The sequence below is a fragment of the Talpa occidentalis genome, unplaced genomic scaffold (assembly GCF_014898055.3).
Source record: "Talpa occidentalis isolate TD23 unplaced genomic scaffold, MPIMG_talOcc4v2.1 talOcc4.5, whole genome shotgun sequence".
Lineage (NCBI taxonomy): Eukaryota > Metazoa > Chordata > Mammalia > Eulipotyphla > Talpidae > Talpa > Talpa occidentalis.
Window position 1 is genome coordinate 131905822 of NW_023604861.1, and position 16857 is coordinate 131922678.

The 16857-nt window shown below is 47.6% G+C and overlaps 1 protein-coding gene across 11 annotated transcripts in view; it reads right to left on the bottom strand.

Moving 5' to 3' along the window:
* Positions 1-354: 354 nt before the first annotated feature.
* The window catches only part of KCNS3 (potassium voltage-gated channel modifier subfamily S member 3), a 37466-nt gene continuing 20963 nt past the window's right edge, over positions 355-16857 (bottom strand). For 8 of the 11 annotated variants that reach the window (XM_037528484.2, XM_037528478.2, XM_037528477.2 and 5 more), the window contains 2 exons: positions 13843-14026; positions 1561-4935 (listed from right to left, as the gene is read on the bottom strand). In XM_037528484.2, coding sequence (XP_037384381.1) covers positions 3401-4876 — 1476 coding nt within the window. In that variant the 5' untranslated portion in view covers positions 4877-4935; positions 13843-14026 and the 3' untranslated portion in view covers positions 1561-3400. The other 3 variants (XR_008554162.1, XM_054701353.1, XM_054701352.1) reach the window with 3 other exon arrangements.

Sequence of the window (16857 nt, forward strand, 5' to 3'; positions counted from 1 at the left end):
CGGTCTCAGTTTTGCTTGGAACAATCTCCATCAGAGGACTGGCTGGAAAGGAAGCAGCCAAGGCTGGAGGGGTAAATCCTTGGGTGAGTCAGCAGCCTTCCAAACCACCATCAAGAACTGCTGCTGGTGGGGCCTCCCCGGTGGCGCAGCGGTTGAGCGCTGGGTTGCGAAGCTGCCCGCAGCCTCTGCGGCGCCGGTTCGATGCCCGGCTGCTCCCCAGCCACCGGAGGAGGGTCCCACATGGCGCGCAGACCTCTCCTGCCGCCCGCTGCTCCCCTCAGCAGTGTACTTCGGTCCTTCTGCCTGCTCTGCTCCCCGCTCTGGCTCTGGTGAATTCTCTCACCCTCCCGCGCTTCTGACTGTACCCAGTACTTGTATAAATAAATAAATAATAAATCTTAAAAAAAAAACTGCTGCTGGAGCCGATAAAACTTACACCTGAGGACATGGAAGACCAGGTCACAGGGCGGGGACAAGAAAGTCGAAAGAATTAAAAGACAAAACTCCCCCAGGGTGTTGGTCCCTCTCAACTGAAACTCAAGACCCAGCACTGATCAACACAGACACAGGCGGTGCAGAGTTGGGGTGGATGACCCCTTCCTCCTCTGCCCTGGGACCCCACCCAGCTCCCCCCACACAGGGGAAGGGGAGGTCGGCTGTGCCCTCAACCTGCAGCAAGAAGGAAGCTGCTGTTCCACATGGGAACAGACCAGGGCTACCTGCATGGATGGTGGGAAAGCGAAAGAGGCACCTTGGGGTGCTAGGAGCCCAGAGATGCCGCACGGGTTTTGAGAAGGATCTCATCTCCTGGAGACGAGAAATTTCTCTGGGAGACAATCCAGCTGGCCAGGCCCAGAGGGAGGCTGCCACCTCCCTGGGTCCTCGGGCACCCACCTCCGGGAACCACTACACTGCGTAGGCAGAAACACGCCCCGCTACCAGGTTCCCTGGTGAATGCTCAGGGCAGAAGGATCCAGGCTGGGAGGATCTCCTGCCCTGGAAAGCCTACCGGCTGAGACACATCCTGAGCTCTTGCAGACCCCCGCCCTTCCAACCTGTCTACCGCTCAGGTCTTCGAGAACGACCCTCAGCACCTACTCCAGCTGCCAAGGCAGTCTGGAAAACTCTGTAAACAAATGTGTCTGCCTGGGGTGGGAAAGGAAGGCGCATGCCCCAGCATTCTCCCCTTTCACCTGCTGGCCGCACCCAAGCCCGACATTGGTCTCTGCCTCTCCCAATGAACTCTGTCCTGGTGGAGGCTTAAACCTGCTCCCAAACACAGCAAAGCAGGGGGCCAATCTGTGAATCATTCCTGGTGTGGACTTAAAACAAGCCACTTTTCCTGTGAGCTGCGGTTTCCTCATCTTAAAATGGAGACGGTAATAAACTCTTCCTGCCAAGGAATAAATGAAGTTGTCCAGGAAATCCACTGGCACGGTGGCTTGTGGTGATCCTGATGGTTGCTGCTGCTGTTATTGCTATTACTTTATCATCCCTATATAAGCAGTCTGCAGATCCTTCACCACTGATTAGGAAATCTTTTTCTAAAAAAAAAAAAAAAAAAAGCATTCTCAAATTCTAAGGTCACGCTTCCAAACTATGTTTACACCAACATCCAAGGCACTGGAATGGGAACTTTTTTTAAATAGGCAAGGATGACACATATACAGGAAATAAATCTCCAGACCTGAAAGTAACCACAAACCCTATCCAGTTAAATCAAAGGTCACAGAAATGCTACGGGGGTGATGAGTCTCTTCCCCTTCATCAGATCACCTGCAGACAGTGACCTTCTCCCAAGAAATACATCCACAAACATACAAGGTGGGGTGATCGATCCATGTAGCTCTTCCATTCAACATATCTCAGGGCCACAGCCCAGGTGATCATAGGAGTTAGAGTCCTGGGCATCTCCAAAATCAAAACTTGAGCCAATTTCTCTCTGCAGGGCACCCACTTCCTCTGCTACTTCCCTGAAAATGTGCACATGTGGCTTCTGCTGGGAGGGGTTTCTGCACACCACACAGACACTACGGTCTTCAGGGCTATTTTAAAATATCGGCTCATTTTATGGTTGCTGGCAGAGCTCTTTTCAGCGATTTAGATTTCACTCCCCTGGCCACAATGAATAACATCTGCGTGTTTGTACAACATGTCTCCTCTCCTCTATTCACTGCCTGGAGCGCTGCCTGTGAGCGGGTAGGTTTCATCTGCTCTGCATAATCTTCAGGTGATGAGGTTTTCTCTTCTCAACGAAAATTATAAAGTATAAAATATAAATAGGAAACAGCAGTAAGGGTGCATTTTTCATCTATCTGTGCCAACGTGAGAATGCCCTAAACATGTGCAGGTTAGTCAGTTGACCCTGGGCAGTACAGGCTGATCAAGTACATGATCCATCTACCTGCCAACCACCACCAACTTGACTGAACGAAAAAACCAGAACTATTGGGTTGTCGGAAAAGTCATGATGCATTTTTGCAATAAAAAACATAGAAAAAAATATGTCATGACTTTCTTTTCCAACAACTCAATATAAGCAAAGTTCAAAAACATATAACAAAAGGCCTCCCTGGTGGCCTAGGGGTTAAGTCTCTGCGCTACCACTGCAACAGTCTGAGTTTAATCCCCTACCAGGGAGCTGACCACATATGGCACAGCAGACCTCTCCTGTTGCACCCACTACTCCCCTCAGCAGTGTATTTCAGTGGATCTGCCTGTTCTGCTCCCCACTCTGTCTCTGGTGAATCCTCTCACCCCCTCACCTCTGGCCTGCACCCCAGTTCTACTACGCAAATATGAATAAATAAAATCCTTTTAAAAATAAAAAAAGTGTTTAAAAAAACATACAGCAAAGACCCTCAATGCTCCAGAAAGACCAATTTCCGTGAGACACAATTTTGCGAGGTACTAACTCAACATAAAAGCATACAACAAAGCCATGAAGCAGTTTATTAGGCTCCTAATTTCCATGTCTAGAACGTGAACATGGATTTACATGCATTGTCTCATTTTGCAGATCTTACATGCATGTAGTCTTCGGTCAGCTGGGCCTTTGATTCTACTTGTCAATAATTAGTTAGCTCAATGTGAGTAAATGACAAACATAGAATGAAACATAAGCCATCGTTCAAAATCCCGCCCCATACCAGTTACTTCTTTTTTTTTTTTTTTCCAAAATCATATTACAACTCTCTCTTGTAAAAAATAAATTTCAGAACAAGGCAATTAATTCACCTCTCTGAGAAAAATAAAGACAATTCTCTCATGTTGGAGTAATGATATGGCTGAAAGGTACACCCTGAGAATTAAATGATCTTAACAAACCCATTGAGGTTTATAAAGCTGTGTTAACCTAACATCGGGAAGGGACATGAGATACAGGCACGAACGCCTCTGCTCATTTTGCCGTGCAGTTCTCCACGGAGGCCATGTTGTAAGCATCCTCGTGGTCTTCGATGCTGGAAGCGTCTGTGGACTCGGGATCGCTCACCACGATCCCCACAGAAGACAGACTGGTGATGAAGGCGTGCATCCGCTGAGCATAAATGTCCCTAATGTTAAAGTAAGGTAGCTCGTGACACTTCTCCGGGGCGTCCTCGCTACACTGGTCCACGTCGATGTCCTTTTGCTTCTGGTAGTACTTGGAGAACTTGTTGAAGATAATGGTGATGGGAAGGGCCACCACCAAGATGCCACAGAGGATGCACGTGCTGGCGATGAGCTTCCCGGCCAGGGTGACTGGGTGAGTGTCTCCATAGCCCACGGTGGTCATGCTGATGGTGGCCCACCACCAGCAGACAGGGATGCTGGTGAGGCTGGACGTATGGTCATCTTTTTCCACAGAGTAGATAAGCACAGAGAAGATCGAGATGCCCACAGACAGGAAGAGAAGCAGCAAGCCCACCTCATGGTAGCTGTGCCTCAGCGTGGCCCCCAGAGAGCGGAGACCCACCGAGTGGCGGGCCAGCTTGAGGATCCGGAAAATCCTCATGAGCCGCAGGATCTGCACCACCTTGCCCATGTTCTCAATGCCATCATTCTCCTCCTCCTGGGTGTCCACAGCCAGCGTGGCATAAAAGGGGATGATGGAGACAAAGTCGATTATGTTCAGAGGCTTTTTCCAGAATTTCTTTTGACAGGGAGCAGCGAATAGCCGGATGGCGAGCTCGCCCGTGAACCAGGTGATGCATGCGACCTCCACCCCTTCCAGCACGGGGTCCTCCACCTCTCCATCCTCGTTCTGGAACTCCGCCATGCTGTGGACGCACATGGCCACGATGGAGGCCAGCACCACGCTCAGGGAGGAGATGGCAATGAACTTGGCTGACAGGCAGGACCCCGGGTTCTCCATGAGAATCCAGATCTTCTTCCGGAGCTGGCCACAGCGCAGCTTGTCAAACTTCTCCAGCTCCTTCTCAAACACGGACGACTCTTCGAAGGAGGAGTCGGAACTCACGTCGTTGCTCTTCTGCTCCCAGTCCTTCTCGTGGCCCTCCTCCTTGCGCTCCTGGTAGCGGTTGCTGCAGCAGGAGTCGATGAAGAGCTCGTTGATGCCCCAGTACTCGATCTCCTGGCAGAAGGAGAACACGCACAGCTCCTCCATGACATGCAGCTTCCCCGTGTAGTAGAAGTTCAGCACGTATCTGAACAAGGACGGGTTCCGGTCGAAGTAGTACTCCTTGTCAGCCACGCTGTAGTCATCGCACAGCTCCAGGATGGCCTCTTCCGAGTGGCAGGTGAGCAGCTTCCCCAGCCTGGTGTGAGGAAACCGCAGGAGGGTGCTTTGGTCCACAGACTGCTTAAAGCCCCCCACGTTCAAGTTGACAAGTTCCTCGTCTTGTCCAGGGCGATGGAAAAACTCACCAAACACCATGGTGGAGACAGGAGGCAGAGAGCTGGCCGGGAAGGGAGACGAGGAAGGTCACGCAGCACCTGAAACCAGCACAGGACAGCAGCGTTAGCCCCGGGGCCGTGCGCCCACGCCAGCCCGTCCACATCCTACCCGCCTGTGCCAGGCCGTTGGGCTACACAGAGAGCAAGGCGGAAATGGACAAAAAAGGAATACACTCCTACACATTTTGACATCAAGAAAATCAATTCAAATGGGTTTTTTATCTGGGATTTATTCCTCGTACACTGCTGGTGGGAGTGTAAATTGGTGCAGCCATTAGGAAGAGGTGTAGGGGGATTCCTCGAAAATTCCATATAATCCAGCTATCCCACTTCTGAGTGTTTTTGCAAAGAATTCTCTAGCAACACAAAAGCAAAGAGGCATTTGAACCACGTACTTGTCTCAGCGTCATTCACAGCAGCCAGGAGCTGGGACAACCCAAGAAGAGATCATGGACAGAGGCTGGATGAGGAAGGGCGGTGCATACACAGGAAAGGAGCCTACTCAGTTATTTCTGGAAAAGAAAGAGGAGACCCTGCCTGTGACAACACCGTGGATGGACCCAGAGGATATTGTGCTCGGTGAAGTGGGTCAGACAGAGAAAGGCCAACACCCAGACACCCGATGATTTCCTTCATGTGTGGAAGATGATGAAACCAAACTAATGAACCAACACAATAAAACAAAAACAAACTCTTAACCTGGAAGAACACGCTAGTGGTTTCCAGAAGCAAAGGGGGGCAGAGAGTGGGTAAATCAGATAAAAGAGCTCAACTGTATGGTGACAGATGGAAACGAGACTTGTGGTGACGAGAATAATGTAGTCTATGCAAATTTCATTTCGGACACTATACACCTAAATCTTACATAACATTATAAATCAATGAATAATAATTCATGATTACTTCAACAGTTTTTTTTACTGGGGCTTATAGCTGCAATTTTTAGGAAAAACAAAAGCCTATGATATGATATTTATGAACCCTGATCCCTATCTTTCTATTTACTAAACATCCCAAATTTACCCCACCCCGAAAATGACGCATTTGGGATCACTCACACGGCGCAAGCATCTCCAGACTCAGCCACGAGGCCCCCACATTTCAGAACGCTCAGCTCAGACGAGACAGGCAAGTTGCCGCCCAGCTTATGGTTCTTCTCTCCCTGTCCCCAGGGCTCGGTCATGCACCCCCAAAACAGCTCTCTCCTCTGCTCTGAACCTCTTTCCCAACTCACTTATCACAGAGGGCTCAGCTCAGCTTCTGTGAAAGACGTGGGGCTCCTCTCATGCTCCTTGTGTCCCCCCTTTAAGAGACAGCCCTACACCCTGGGTTTGCGTCTGGACAATCAAGGTAAGTGCCCTTATCTTAACGATACAGTTACACGCAGGGATGGTGTTTCAAGTACATCCGCATGGAAGAACCTGACTGCAGGAAGCCTTTTTAAGTTAATTGCACTATCAGTTTTCTGACACAAACACACCCTCTCCACCTCCCCCCTCCCTCACTATCAGGCTCCCATCTGTGCCCATACCCACCACGACACCCGCCTAAGTCCATACCAGGCGGCACAGAGCCCGGTCAGTGCTGACACTGACACCAGAATATGCCAGACCCACTGCTCAGAGAGAAGGGAACAGACCTGACCGCCACCCGATACAATGATGCTTCCTCAGAGCTGATGATACCAATAAAAGGAGGACGAGAGACTGCTTCATACTGAGCTCCTGCCGGGCACCATGAGCTGCCTTGTATACACCTGTCATTTCAGCATCCCAACACTGTAAAGTAGATGTTTAGGAAAATGGATACTCTGCAGGGTTGAGTCCAAGATGACAGGATAGGTACGTGGTAGAGCCAGGATCCAAACCCAGGATGAAGTAACCCCAAAGCCCACCATATTTCCACTATACATACCCCCCTCCTGTTTGCTTCCTTATTACAATCCAATAATCCAGTGAGGTCAGTGGTATGACAGAGAGAGTGGAGCACTTTTGGGGTTATTGAGAAAAGAGCAATGACCGGTCTAGAAACTTCCCAGCAGGGGTTGCATTCAGTTCAAAGGTTGAGGGTTCAAGCAGAGCTGACTAGCCCAGAGAAAAGGGCATTCCCAACAGAAGGCACCAGAAGGTGGGCAGGACCTCTTAGGTCCATCCAGCAGAGTCTGGACTTCATTCTATAGGCAAGACCACTAAGTGAGCTTAATCACTGAGGGCACGTGGTTGTGTCTGTGGCCGTGACTTTCAAACGCCCCTGGCAGCACCGTGGCCAAGCGCTGGGGCGGGGGGCCCTGGGGGCTCGACAGGGCTGGACAGGGTGAGGCAGGGTGTGTAGAAGAGACAAACGCAAGGGGAGATGACAAAGGAGAACTGGCAGTATTTGGTGCCGTGTGGAAGGGAGAGATGGGGAAAGGCCAGGGGAGAGTGGCTTTCCACCATGCCTGTGGGGGTGACGGAGACACCGCTAGTGGAGGCGGAAATGTCAGGAAGGAATTTCTTGCCCGTATGTTTATGGAAAGCCAAGGCTGTCAGCGAGACGAGAGACTCCTCCTCTGAGAAGGACACAGCAGAGGACACAGCCTCACAGGCAGCCATCTGCCATCCGCCCCGAGGAAGCCTGGCTCCTGGGAACACAAGGCGCTTGCTCTGCAGACGCCACCTCTGATTGTCTTCCTGGAAAACAAGACTCGCAAGGTCTGACGCATCCTTTGATGGGCTTGCGGACCCCTTCAAAAGGCTTGGTTTTTCTCCGCTGCTGTGTTCTGTGGCCATGGTTTGGTCCAAATATTTATGAAACTTCAGGTCTCTAAAAAAGAGTTCACGCTCCTGGCGAGTATATCCCAGTAAATGGCCTGAGGGCTAGTGTTGGCCAAGAGGTGGACGCTGATGGACCCTAGGGTCTGCTGGATTATTTTTCATCTCCTTGGCGGTACTGGAAACCACTATGAGGGATGGCGGGACACTACCTGCCTGGGCCGGGCCACGAGCAGAAGAGTCCATCCCCACTCGACCTGCAGCCACTGGTCTAAAGAGCACTGAGGCCCTCCACAATCGGTCTGTCCTCCTTGCTTTTTATTCACTCCATGACAGTGAAGAGAGCCCATTGGGAAGTCCATTCTTTCCACAAAGTCTAATCATAAAGGCAACATGCATCATAACACCAGGGATCTCTTGTCTTGGGGCTTTGAGAAAAGAGAGGAAGGAAGCAGATACCCCACACATTGCAAAGGAAAGAGAACCCTTTGGCAGGAGGATCTGGTGAGACCTAGCAAAACTGAATAGGTATGTGTCCTTTGACCCAGCAACCCCTCTTCTAGAAGCCTCTCCTGAAGAGAGACAGGCCAAACTTGAAGACTTCTGCATAACTAGAAGCAACCCAAATATTCATCAATAAAGGATTGGCTCAATGAACTGGTCTCTCTCCCCCTCCTATCCACATACTCATTTATGTACATAAAGACAGCCCCTAAAATTGCACTTATTGTATGTCAAGTTACTCACTAATCTCAGAGAAGTGAATTATCTCAAATTACAACATAATAATGCGGCAGGCCGCACCTCCCATGCTGTCTCTTGACAAGGTCGGGGCATTGGGGGGGACTCCCAAGAAGCGGGGAGTTCCTGTGCTCCCCCGAAGGGGGAAAGTTGTACTTCCCAGAAGAAGGAAGTTCTTGCACTTCCCAAAGAAGATCTGAACTAGGGAGTCTCCATGGCAACGCCTGCTAATGCTCTCCTCTTTGTTCTTGGTTAATGCTGAAGTAAGTTAGTTATTAACTGGCATGTGAAAACCTAATTCGGACCCAGGTGACAATTGGCTTACTGTTCTTATGCATGAACTATCACAAAAGAAGTAAAAAATTGTTTAAGGTATAGTTAGGAAAGAAATATTTTGGCCCTGAGAACTATGGAGAACAAGCTGCCCTGAACCAGCTGTGCTTGGAAACCATCGCCTAACATGGGAGGTCCCTGTTTGTGGCAACAATACATTTCCTGGTATATGAGGTCAGTAATTCGCAGGCCGTGTGGAGGTTAGGAATTTCTAGTTAAGAGTTAGACTTCAGTAGAACTTACATGGATCTGATGAATTGTTTTAAACCACTTTGAAGTAATTAATATATTAACCAAGTTATTTGAGTGCTAGGAAATAGATTGATTTTAGTAATTGAATAGAGAATAGGAACTTTACACGCACCTTTGTAATTGGGAAAGTTTAAATGTTGCCAAATGTTGTGCTGTTGATCATGCTAGTAAATGAGCTGTACCTAGGAAACTAATTGTTCTTAGGTTACCAAAAAAATGGCCTACAGGTGTAAGGCCAAGGGAGTCTTTACATGATCATGTAAAGATCATGTAAAGATCATTACATACAGAAAATATGTATTGTCTCTGCTCTGCTTCAATGCTTACACTGATGTAATCCCACCGCTCGCCTTAAGGTATACATAAAGACCCGCTGAGACCCTCAGTAGGAGATACTTGCACGAACTAAGGTATCCGTGTCTACCTCACTTCTACCTCGCTCCACTTCCCCTCAGCCCTCCGAGAGAAAACTTTCACCGACTCCGTCCTCTCCTTTCTGAGATCCCTGACACGACGTCTAGCTGGGGCTGGTCTCCAGCATAATAATTTGACTATCTCCCTAGTGTATATACCCAAGGACAAATAAACTGCAGAAATCGTAAAATATTTTTGTTCTTTAGGATATAATTGTACTGAAACTTTTATGCTCATCCACACACAACACAGGGTAAAGCCAACAAAGGATTATTATGCAACTGCCAATAGGAACCTCTACGACTTGGGGTAAAAAATAAAAGAAAACGAACGTAAATAAGAAAGGAAATAAAACCCAGTAATCTTGAATATGAAATGGAAATATCAATATAGACTGCTGTTTTTTTTTAAAAGGAAACTTTCTTGGGCCTCCCCTGGTGGCGCAACAGTTGAGCGCTGGGCTGTGAAGCTGCCCGCAGCCTCTGCAGCGCCGGTTCGAACCCCCGCCGCACACAAGGGTCCCACATGACACACAGACCTCTCCTGTCTCTCCCGCTGCTCCCCTCAGCAGTGTATTTCTTCAGTCTGCCTGTTCTGCTCCCCGCTCTGGCTCTGGTGAATTCTCTCACCCTCCCACGCTTCTAACTGTACCCAGTGCTTGTATAAATAAATAAATACATCTTTGGGGAAAAAAAAAAGGAAACTTTCTTTCCACTGAAAAGTCCTAGAACAAAAAAATTACCAACAATAGCAGTTGCTATGGAGTATCCCCTTCAGAACCGAGGCTTCAGAACTGAGGCCCTCATTCTTACACCTGCCGGGAGTGTTAATAGGTAAGGGTTCTCAGCTAAGTTCCTCTTGGGAACTCATCTGCAGCCAAAGGCCTGTCTTGCCCCAGATCGCACTGTCTCCCCAGGCCAGATCACGGGCAATGACTCGTCTATAAGAGGGCTACAGAGACCCAGTATCCCTTCCTCAAGTTAGGTGACCCAGATCCAGAGCTCCCCAAAGGCTCAGCTGAGGTGTCTGCTGCAACCTTGTCACAGTCAACCCTCTTCCTTCCCTTCCCACAGGAGTTGCTCCCCAGGACACCCTCCACAAACTTCCTGCACATAAACCTCTGTCTCAGTCCACTTCCCCAGGGGAGCCCAGCTGAAGACACCAGCTGAGGAGCAAAGAGCATTCTCGGTCTGTGCAGATGGAGGCATCAAAAAACCAATCTCACTAAACAGAACCAGGGCTCCTGTGAGAAATAGCCAATGCCAGGTCTGGAGCAAAAACCATAAGAGATAAGCCTTGAGTTTGTTGTTCTAGCTGGAAGCAAGGAAGCCGGGACCACAGGCAAAGAGTCAAAATGACGCAGCATGAAGGTAAGGAGATTCCCGCTCATCAAAAATGGGGAATATGTACATCAAAAAGGAAAACAAATCTCTGATGGACTGGAACACACTGAGTTTGTTAAAATGTCTGCGGTCATAGTCATCTTTTTAAATAAGAGCGGAAGGCATACATTGGTGACCTTTGGAGGGTGCTAGAATGCCAACTCATTATTCTGGAATATGAGAAACAGAGAAAAATCAACATTTATCCTGCCTTCCTGCATGAATTATCCCAGAGGAGAACAATATGAGGGGTTCAAGACTTCCGTGGAGGAAGTAACTGCAGATGTGCCATGTGGAAATGGCAAGAGAATTAGCAGTGAAGTCTGAAGATGGGATTGAAATGCTGAAATCTCATGATCAAACTTTAACAGGTGAATTTGCTTCTTATGGATGAGCAAACAAAGTGGTTTCTTGAGATGAAATCTCCTCCCAGTAAAGAGGCTGTGAACACTGTTGACAAGACAAGGGAATATTCCCTAAACGTAGCTGGTGAAAAAGCGCAGTGTAGACAAGATAGAGCCCAATTTTGAAATCATTTCTGTGGGTAAAACGCTACCAAATAGCATCACACGCTAGAGAGGAAGAATGAAAGGAAGAATCAATCAATGCAGCAAATTTCACTGCTGTTTTATTTTAAGAAATTGCCATTGTCACCTCAAACTTCAGCCACCACCATCCAGGCAAGACCCTCCACCAGCAAAAAGATCAGACTCATCAAGGACCCAGAAGACAGCAGTTTCTAACAATGAAGTATTTTTTTAATTAATTAAATATGTGCATTGTTTTCACACATAACGCTATTACACATTTACTAGACTACAGTATAGTGCAAACACAATTTTTATATGCATGGGGAAACCAAAAACCGGTGTGACTTGCTTTATTGTGATATTCACTTTTTGGGGATGGTCTAGAACCAAACCCGCAATGCCTCCAAGATGCGCTTGTCCCCTTTGGGTGACGATTTGGTGTTAGGCATGCGGAGGGCACGTGGGGTCTCCAGGCAGGCACATCTGTGGGTGCAAAGGGCTGAGATAGAAAAATCAACTGCCATTTTCATGCTCCTCCTCAAGAATTGCGTAGGCTTCCTGTATCAATATCCCTGCTGACCATCAAGCCAAATTACCCATGGCAGAAACAGTATTTGACCACTATGTGTTTCCTGATGTTTGTGAGATTGAAAAGGAAGACAAAGATGTCAAAAATCCAAGATAGTCACTGGAAGCTTGAAAGAAGAACTACATTGATCCACTTCTCTCCGTAAAGCCGTTAGAAACCATTAACCTCTTACCTCTCTCTTTGCTTCCTACTCTCAAATTCACTTAAAAAATACTCTCAAGAAGGCGGCCACATACACATGCACACACAAGCATGAGTGGCTTTGAAAATGCACTTGCCTTGCTCGGAAAAGTAACAAAAGTAGAATGAACACAATTCAGTTATTTCATTGGGAAGAATCACCTTTTGAAAATCAATTTCATCAAAGAAAATGAAAACCAAGATTCCTTTTCCCTCCCTGCTTATCCAAAATCTACATTAGTTCTTTCATCAAAGTGGGACAAGAGCGTTTTTGAGCATTAATACTGCTGTATTTGTGGTACATTCTACAAAAAGCTATTCTATTCCATTCTAGAAATGAAAAAACATTTTTTTAAAAATTCTATTTCTGGCCATGCCATGTAAGACCATTCCAAATAAAGCCAAGCAAATGTAAATAATTAAAAATCTAAACTCCACTCTCACCCATTGATTAAGCATCTCCCACCAGGCAAGTTCCCTCAGCTCATCTCTGACAACAAGCTCCTGGCCACCGGTGGTGAGGAGGACACGGAAGGAAGACAAGATCAAAAGTCAGTCTTGATGGCTTGCTTTGCTGGGAGATGTGGTGCGGTAACGTACATCTGAAGAGGTGTGAACCCATACTCTTAAACCATCTACAGCGTCACAAACCAATGTTACCTCAACTAAAAAATTAAACTAAAAAAGTCAATTTTGGCCCAGAGAGTATGAGGATATTTCAATGGCTTTGCATAGTTCAGGCTCAGTGTGGATTTAAATGGAGGGAGAGGTTAGTGGTCCTTGACTCAAGTCTTACAAATCAAGGAGTTTTTACAGGAGCTAAAATAGTGCAATCCTAAGAAACAAGTTACTGATTGTGAGACTTCTGGAAGGGCATGCCTTGTGTCACAGTGCAGAACACAGTGATCTTCAAAGAGCCTTCTGAAGTTGGGTCCCTGTTTCCAGAACCAACATTCCCTGGGCCTCCAGGAGCCCCTACCTGGAGCCAGTTCATCTAGTAATTCCAGCCCTTCTGTTAAGACTACTGCAGTCTAAGGAAAGATACTCACTTTGATCTGGAAGAAGTAACCTAGGTGTCATGTTTTTGCCAAAAAGCTAGCAAAAGGATTTCAACAAGGCAGAGCAAAATGAAAGGCCTCCTGTGGTCAAAGGAGTATGTTAAACAAATGAAGGGGTTGGCTGGGCACTGTGATCAGGAGCTTCTCTTAGAGGCAGAGGCTACTGGTGCCCTTTGCGGGAACAGAAGTATCTTAGTGTTCCAGGAGTACTTGGAAATTCTGATTCTCCTGTGGGAGAGCTCAAGTTTAATTTGAATTGAGGTACCATGTTTGCAACACTATGTGGCTCTAACAAAAATGCATCTCCTTGCCCAGGGTCTTCCAATAAGCCCCCATCTGCTCCCGAGCCCAGTTCCTCAGCACCCGTGGATGCCAGAAAGACTCAAATGGGCACCAGTGGGAGCTTGTCACATTAACTATATGCAGTCTTACTCCCCCAAATCTGAACTATAAGTGGGAATTGGGGGGTGGGCAATGTGGACTAAGAATCTTCCAAAGTTGGCCTGCCACATCCCCTACTACAACTCCAATTGAATCCCAGGCTACAACTCCACCCCATCCCAGGCTGAAACTGTCCCTTTCTCCTATACTTATCAGCCCAACTGCCCAGTGGATTTTCACCCAGAATAGTCTCCCTTCATGCAGGCACTCATAGTAAGGCTGCCTTCCTTTGATGCATAAAGGTGCCAGAGACAAGGTTGGAGAGATGGCTCTTACCCTTGTGGTGTCGATGTCACACACTCTGCCTTCATCCTGCCAGGTGCAATGTCCATCATCAACCAAGAAGCTCTGCCCATCTTCTGGAAGGATGTGTGGTGCGCATAGGCATTTAGTGGCCAACAAGAAGAGAAGATTCCTGCACTCTGGTTGTGCCGGCCAAAGTCACCGGGGAGTCACTCTCCTGCAGGAGAAACATCCATCAAGTTGTAACTCCAAGAAGAAACATACCCAAGACACTGTCAACTTAGACCCAGCACATGTGGCTGACCAGCCTCCTGCCTTACAGCCTCATCTAACCCCTTGGAGGTTGGGGGGACCCCTCCTGATCACACTTGTGGGCGGGGAGGTATCACACAGCTATAGGCATAAGAACTTCAGATTTTTTTTTTAATTCTTTCCCTTTTTTTATTTATTTATACATACATGAGCTGGGGTGTGGGCCAGAGGTGCAGGGGGGTGAGAAAATTCACCAGAGACAAAGTGGGGAGCTGAACAGGCAGATTGACTGAAATACACTGCTGAGGGGAGCACTAGGCAAGACAAGAGAGGTCTGCTGCGTCATATGGGTAGCTCCCTGGCCGGAGATGGAACCCATGCTGCAGTAGCTGCGGATAGCATGATAGTGCTGAGACTTAACACATACACCACTGTGGAAACCCAGAGTTCAGATCTTGATGTTAGTGGACACCTGTGTTACCGGAATGTTGGTCTCTATTCCCTTGGCCAATAGACGGAAACAAAGTTTGGGTTGAAGGGAAGTAGTCTAATTTGTGAGCAAATTGAGGAGGGCAGACTAGTGCCTGAAAGACCACCCCCCTGCTCTTTGGCAGAGGGCAGGGTATTTATCCAGAGTTGCAGGGAATAGAAGGGGGCGTGGGCAGAGGTCAGTGTGTCCATCCTTGCAACACAAGCGTCTAGAGGTTGTGGCTGATGCCATCTTGATTGCTGATGCCATCATTCTCACTTGGTGGTCAGCAGTTCTGATATCATCTTCTTAGATTCTCTTTTCCCTCTGGATGTAAGGAAACAAAGTTAAGCCTAGAAGGTAAATACAGGCAATGGGAGAGCTTGTCTGGTGCACAAAGAGAGACATACACTTTGTTGTTCTCCACTAAACCCAAGACCTGGGGCATCTCCACGGACCCCCAAGACCAATAAAAAATTCAAAAATGAAAAGAGGCTCTAGAATTAGGAAGGCGATCACTCACCCCACACACAGTGTCTACTAGGAGCCATATTTTCCTAACTGATCTATCAAAGATATACATATATACCTCCAAATGAACACACTGTCATCCGCATTTGAGACCAGGTTCTGAGTGTGACCCTAACAGAAGGGACACTGCTGCTCTCACTTGAATCCATAGGTCTCAAAAGTCAAATCCAAGTATTATATCTCACAGATCAGAAGTGATCGTGTGGACCAGATCAGAGACTTCTGATTAATACCATTCATACCGTGGCTGGCAGGCGGAGGGTGGGAGGACATCTTAAGTTTATATCAAACTAAAGGACAGATTTCAAATTATTTTTCTGAATTTTTCTCCTCCTCCCAGCAGAATCTTTTAAATGGCAAAAAAGTTTTCCATTCCCAACAATCAGCCTTGTTTCTTGGTGATGCATTCGCATAGATTTGTGCTGGTATCTCAGCATCCATTCATTGATTTTCATGTTTTCCAATCAATGCAAGAGACAAGCTTTGCAGGGAAGAGGTGAGGCAGGTTGGGGAGAGACACAAGATTGATTCTGAGCCTCAGAAAGGAAGTGAAAGTGGCTCCAGCTAAGGCACTGTAGAGTCCTTAGTGGCTTTTTGCAGGTCTTTTTATTGGGATTTACCCCCGGTACACAGCAGGTAAGGGTGCTGGGGGGCCGGGAGGCTGGCAGCCCTCCCAGCCCCCAGGAAGTCTTCATTCTATCTGGGCTCTCCGGCCTTCTCTCAGCTTCTGCTTCTCTTGCTTCTCTCTCGGCTTCTGCCGCTGTGACACCGGCCTTAAAAGCACAGTCTTAGCCCAGGTGAATCCCATCTACATCTGCCCACACCCTACTCCAGGAGCCCGCCATCAGGCATGCATTCAGGACTGCAAGGATCCATCATCTATCCTGATGGCAGGAGGGCAGAAAAGCCTGACATTTTTCTTTACCCTACAGGCACCCATTAAACGAACCTTCTCCAAGTTTTGGATCACCAGGCTTTACCCCAGAATTTGACATTACAAACAAGATGCAGACCCTTCCCCCTTCTTATGCCCCCCAAAACTGAATAAGCATAGAGCCCCAAAAGTGAATAAGCAAGTAAATGTGTCCTCATGGGGGGAGGGAGCGGGAGTAAAGCAAGAGTTTTCAAGCTGATTCCACCACTGAATTTCAGTGAATTTCCACTTGTAATAGAGGCGATAGTAAGGAAAGATCCAGAAAAAAAAATGCAGCTCCACTCAAACTGAACTTCTAACACAGGACTCTTGAGAGACACGTAGAAAAATCTCAAAAGGGATAAATAAAATAAAAACAGGAGTTAAACCCCCTCCCTTTCCTCCTTACTTGCCCCTCTCTCCTCCTCCACCCCCCTCCTCCCAGTAGAATCTCTGGGTCAGCCTCAGATCTCTGCATTCCAGCAAAACACAGAAATGCTAAATCCTTTTAAAAGGCGCTTTTTTTAAAAGGCTTTTTAGCTCACTAGTCCTTTTCCCTATCAAAAATGCCTTTCCAAATGCAGTGCATTTTAGAGGAAAGTAAAATTAATCTGGCTGGGAGATAATTAACTGCAAACAGCTTTGGTATCTCTCTTAATTACTGTAGAACAAAATAAACAAAGTAGTTAGGCTCTTTGCACTGAGCAGGAGGCCAGACTGTGAGGTTAGCCCAAGGATCTCCCTTAGAGAATCAGTGGGTCCCCCACCAACATCATCCCGGAACATCATCTCACCTGTCCCCTGGGCTCTCCTTCTACCCTAAAGCAGAATTCCTGTGCCTTGCCACCGCCCTGACTCATATCTGAAAACCTGGATTGGGAGC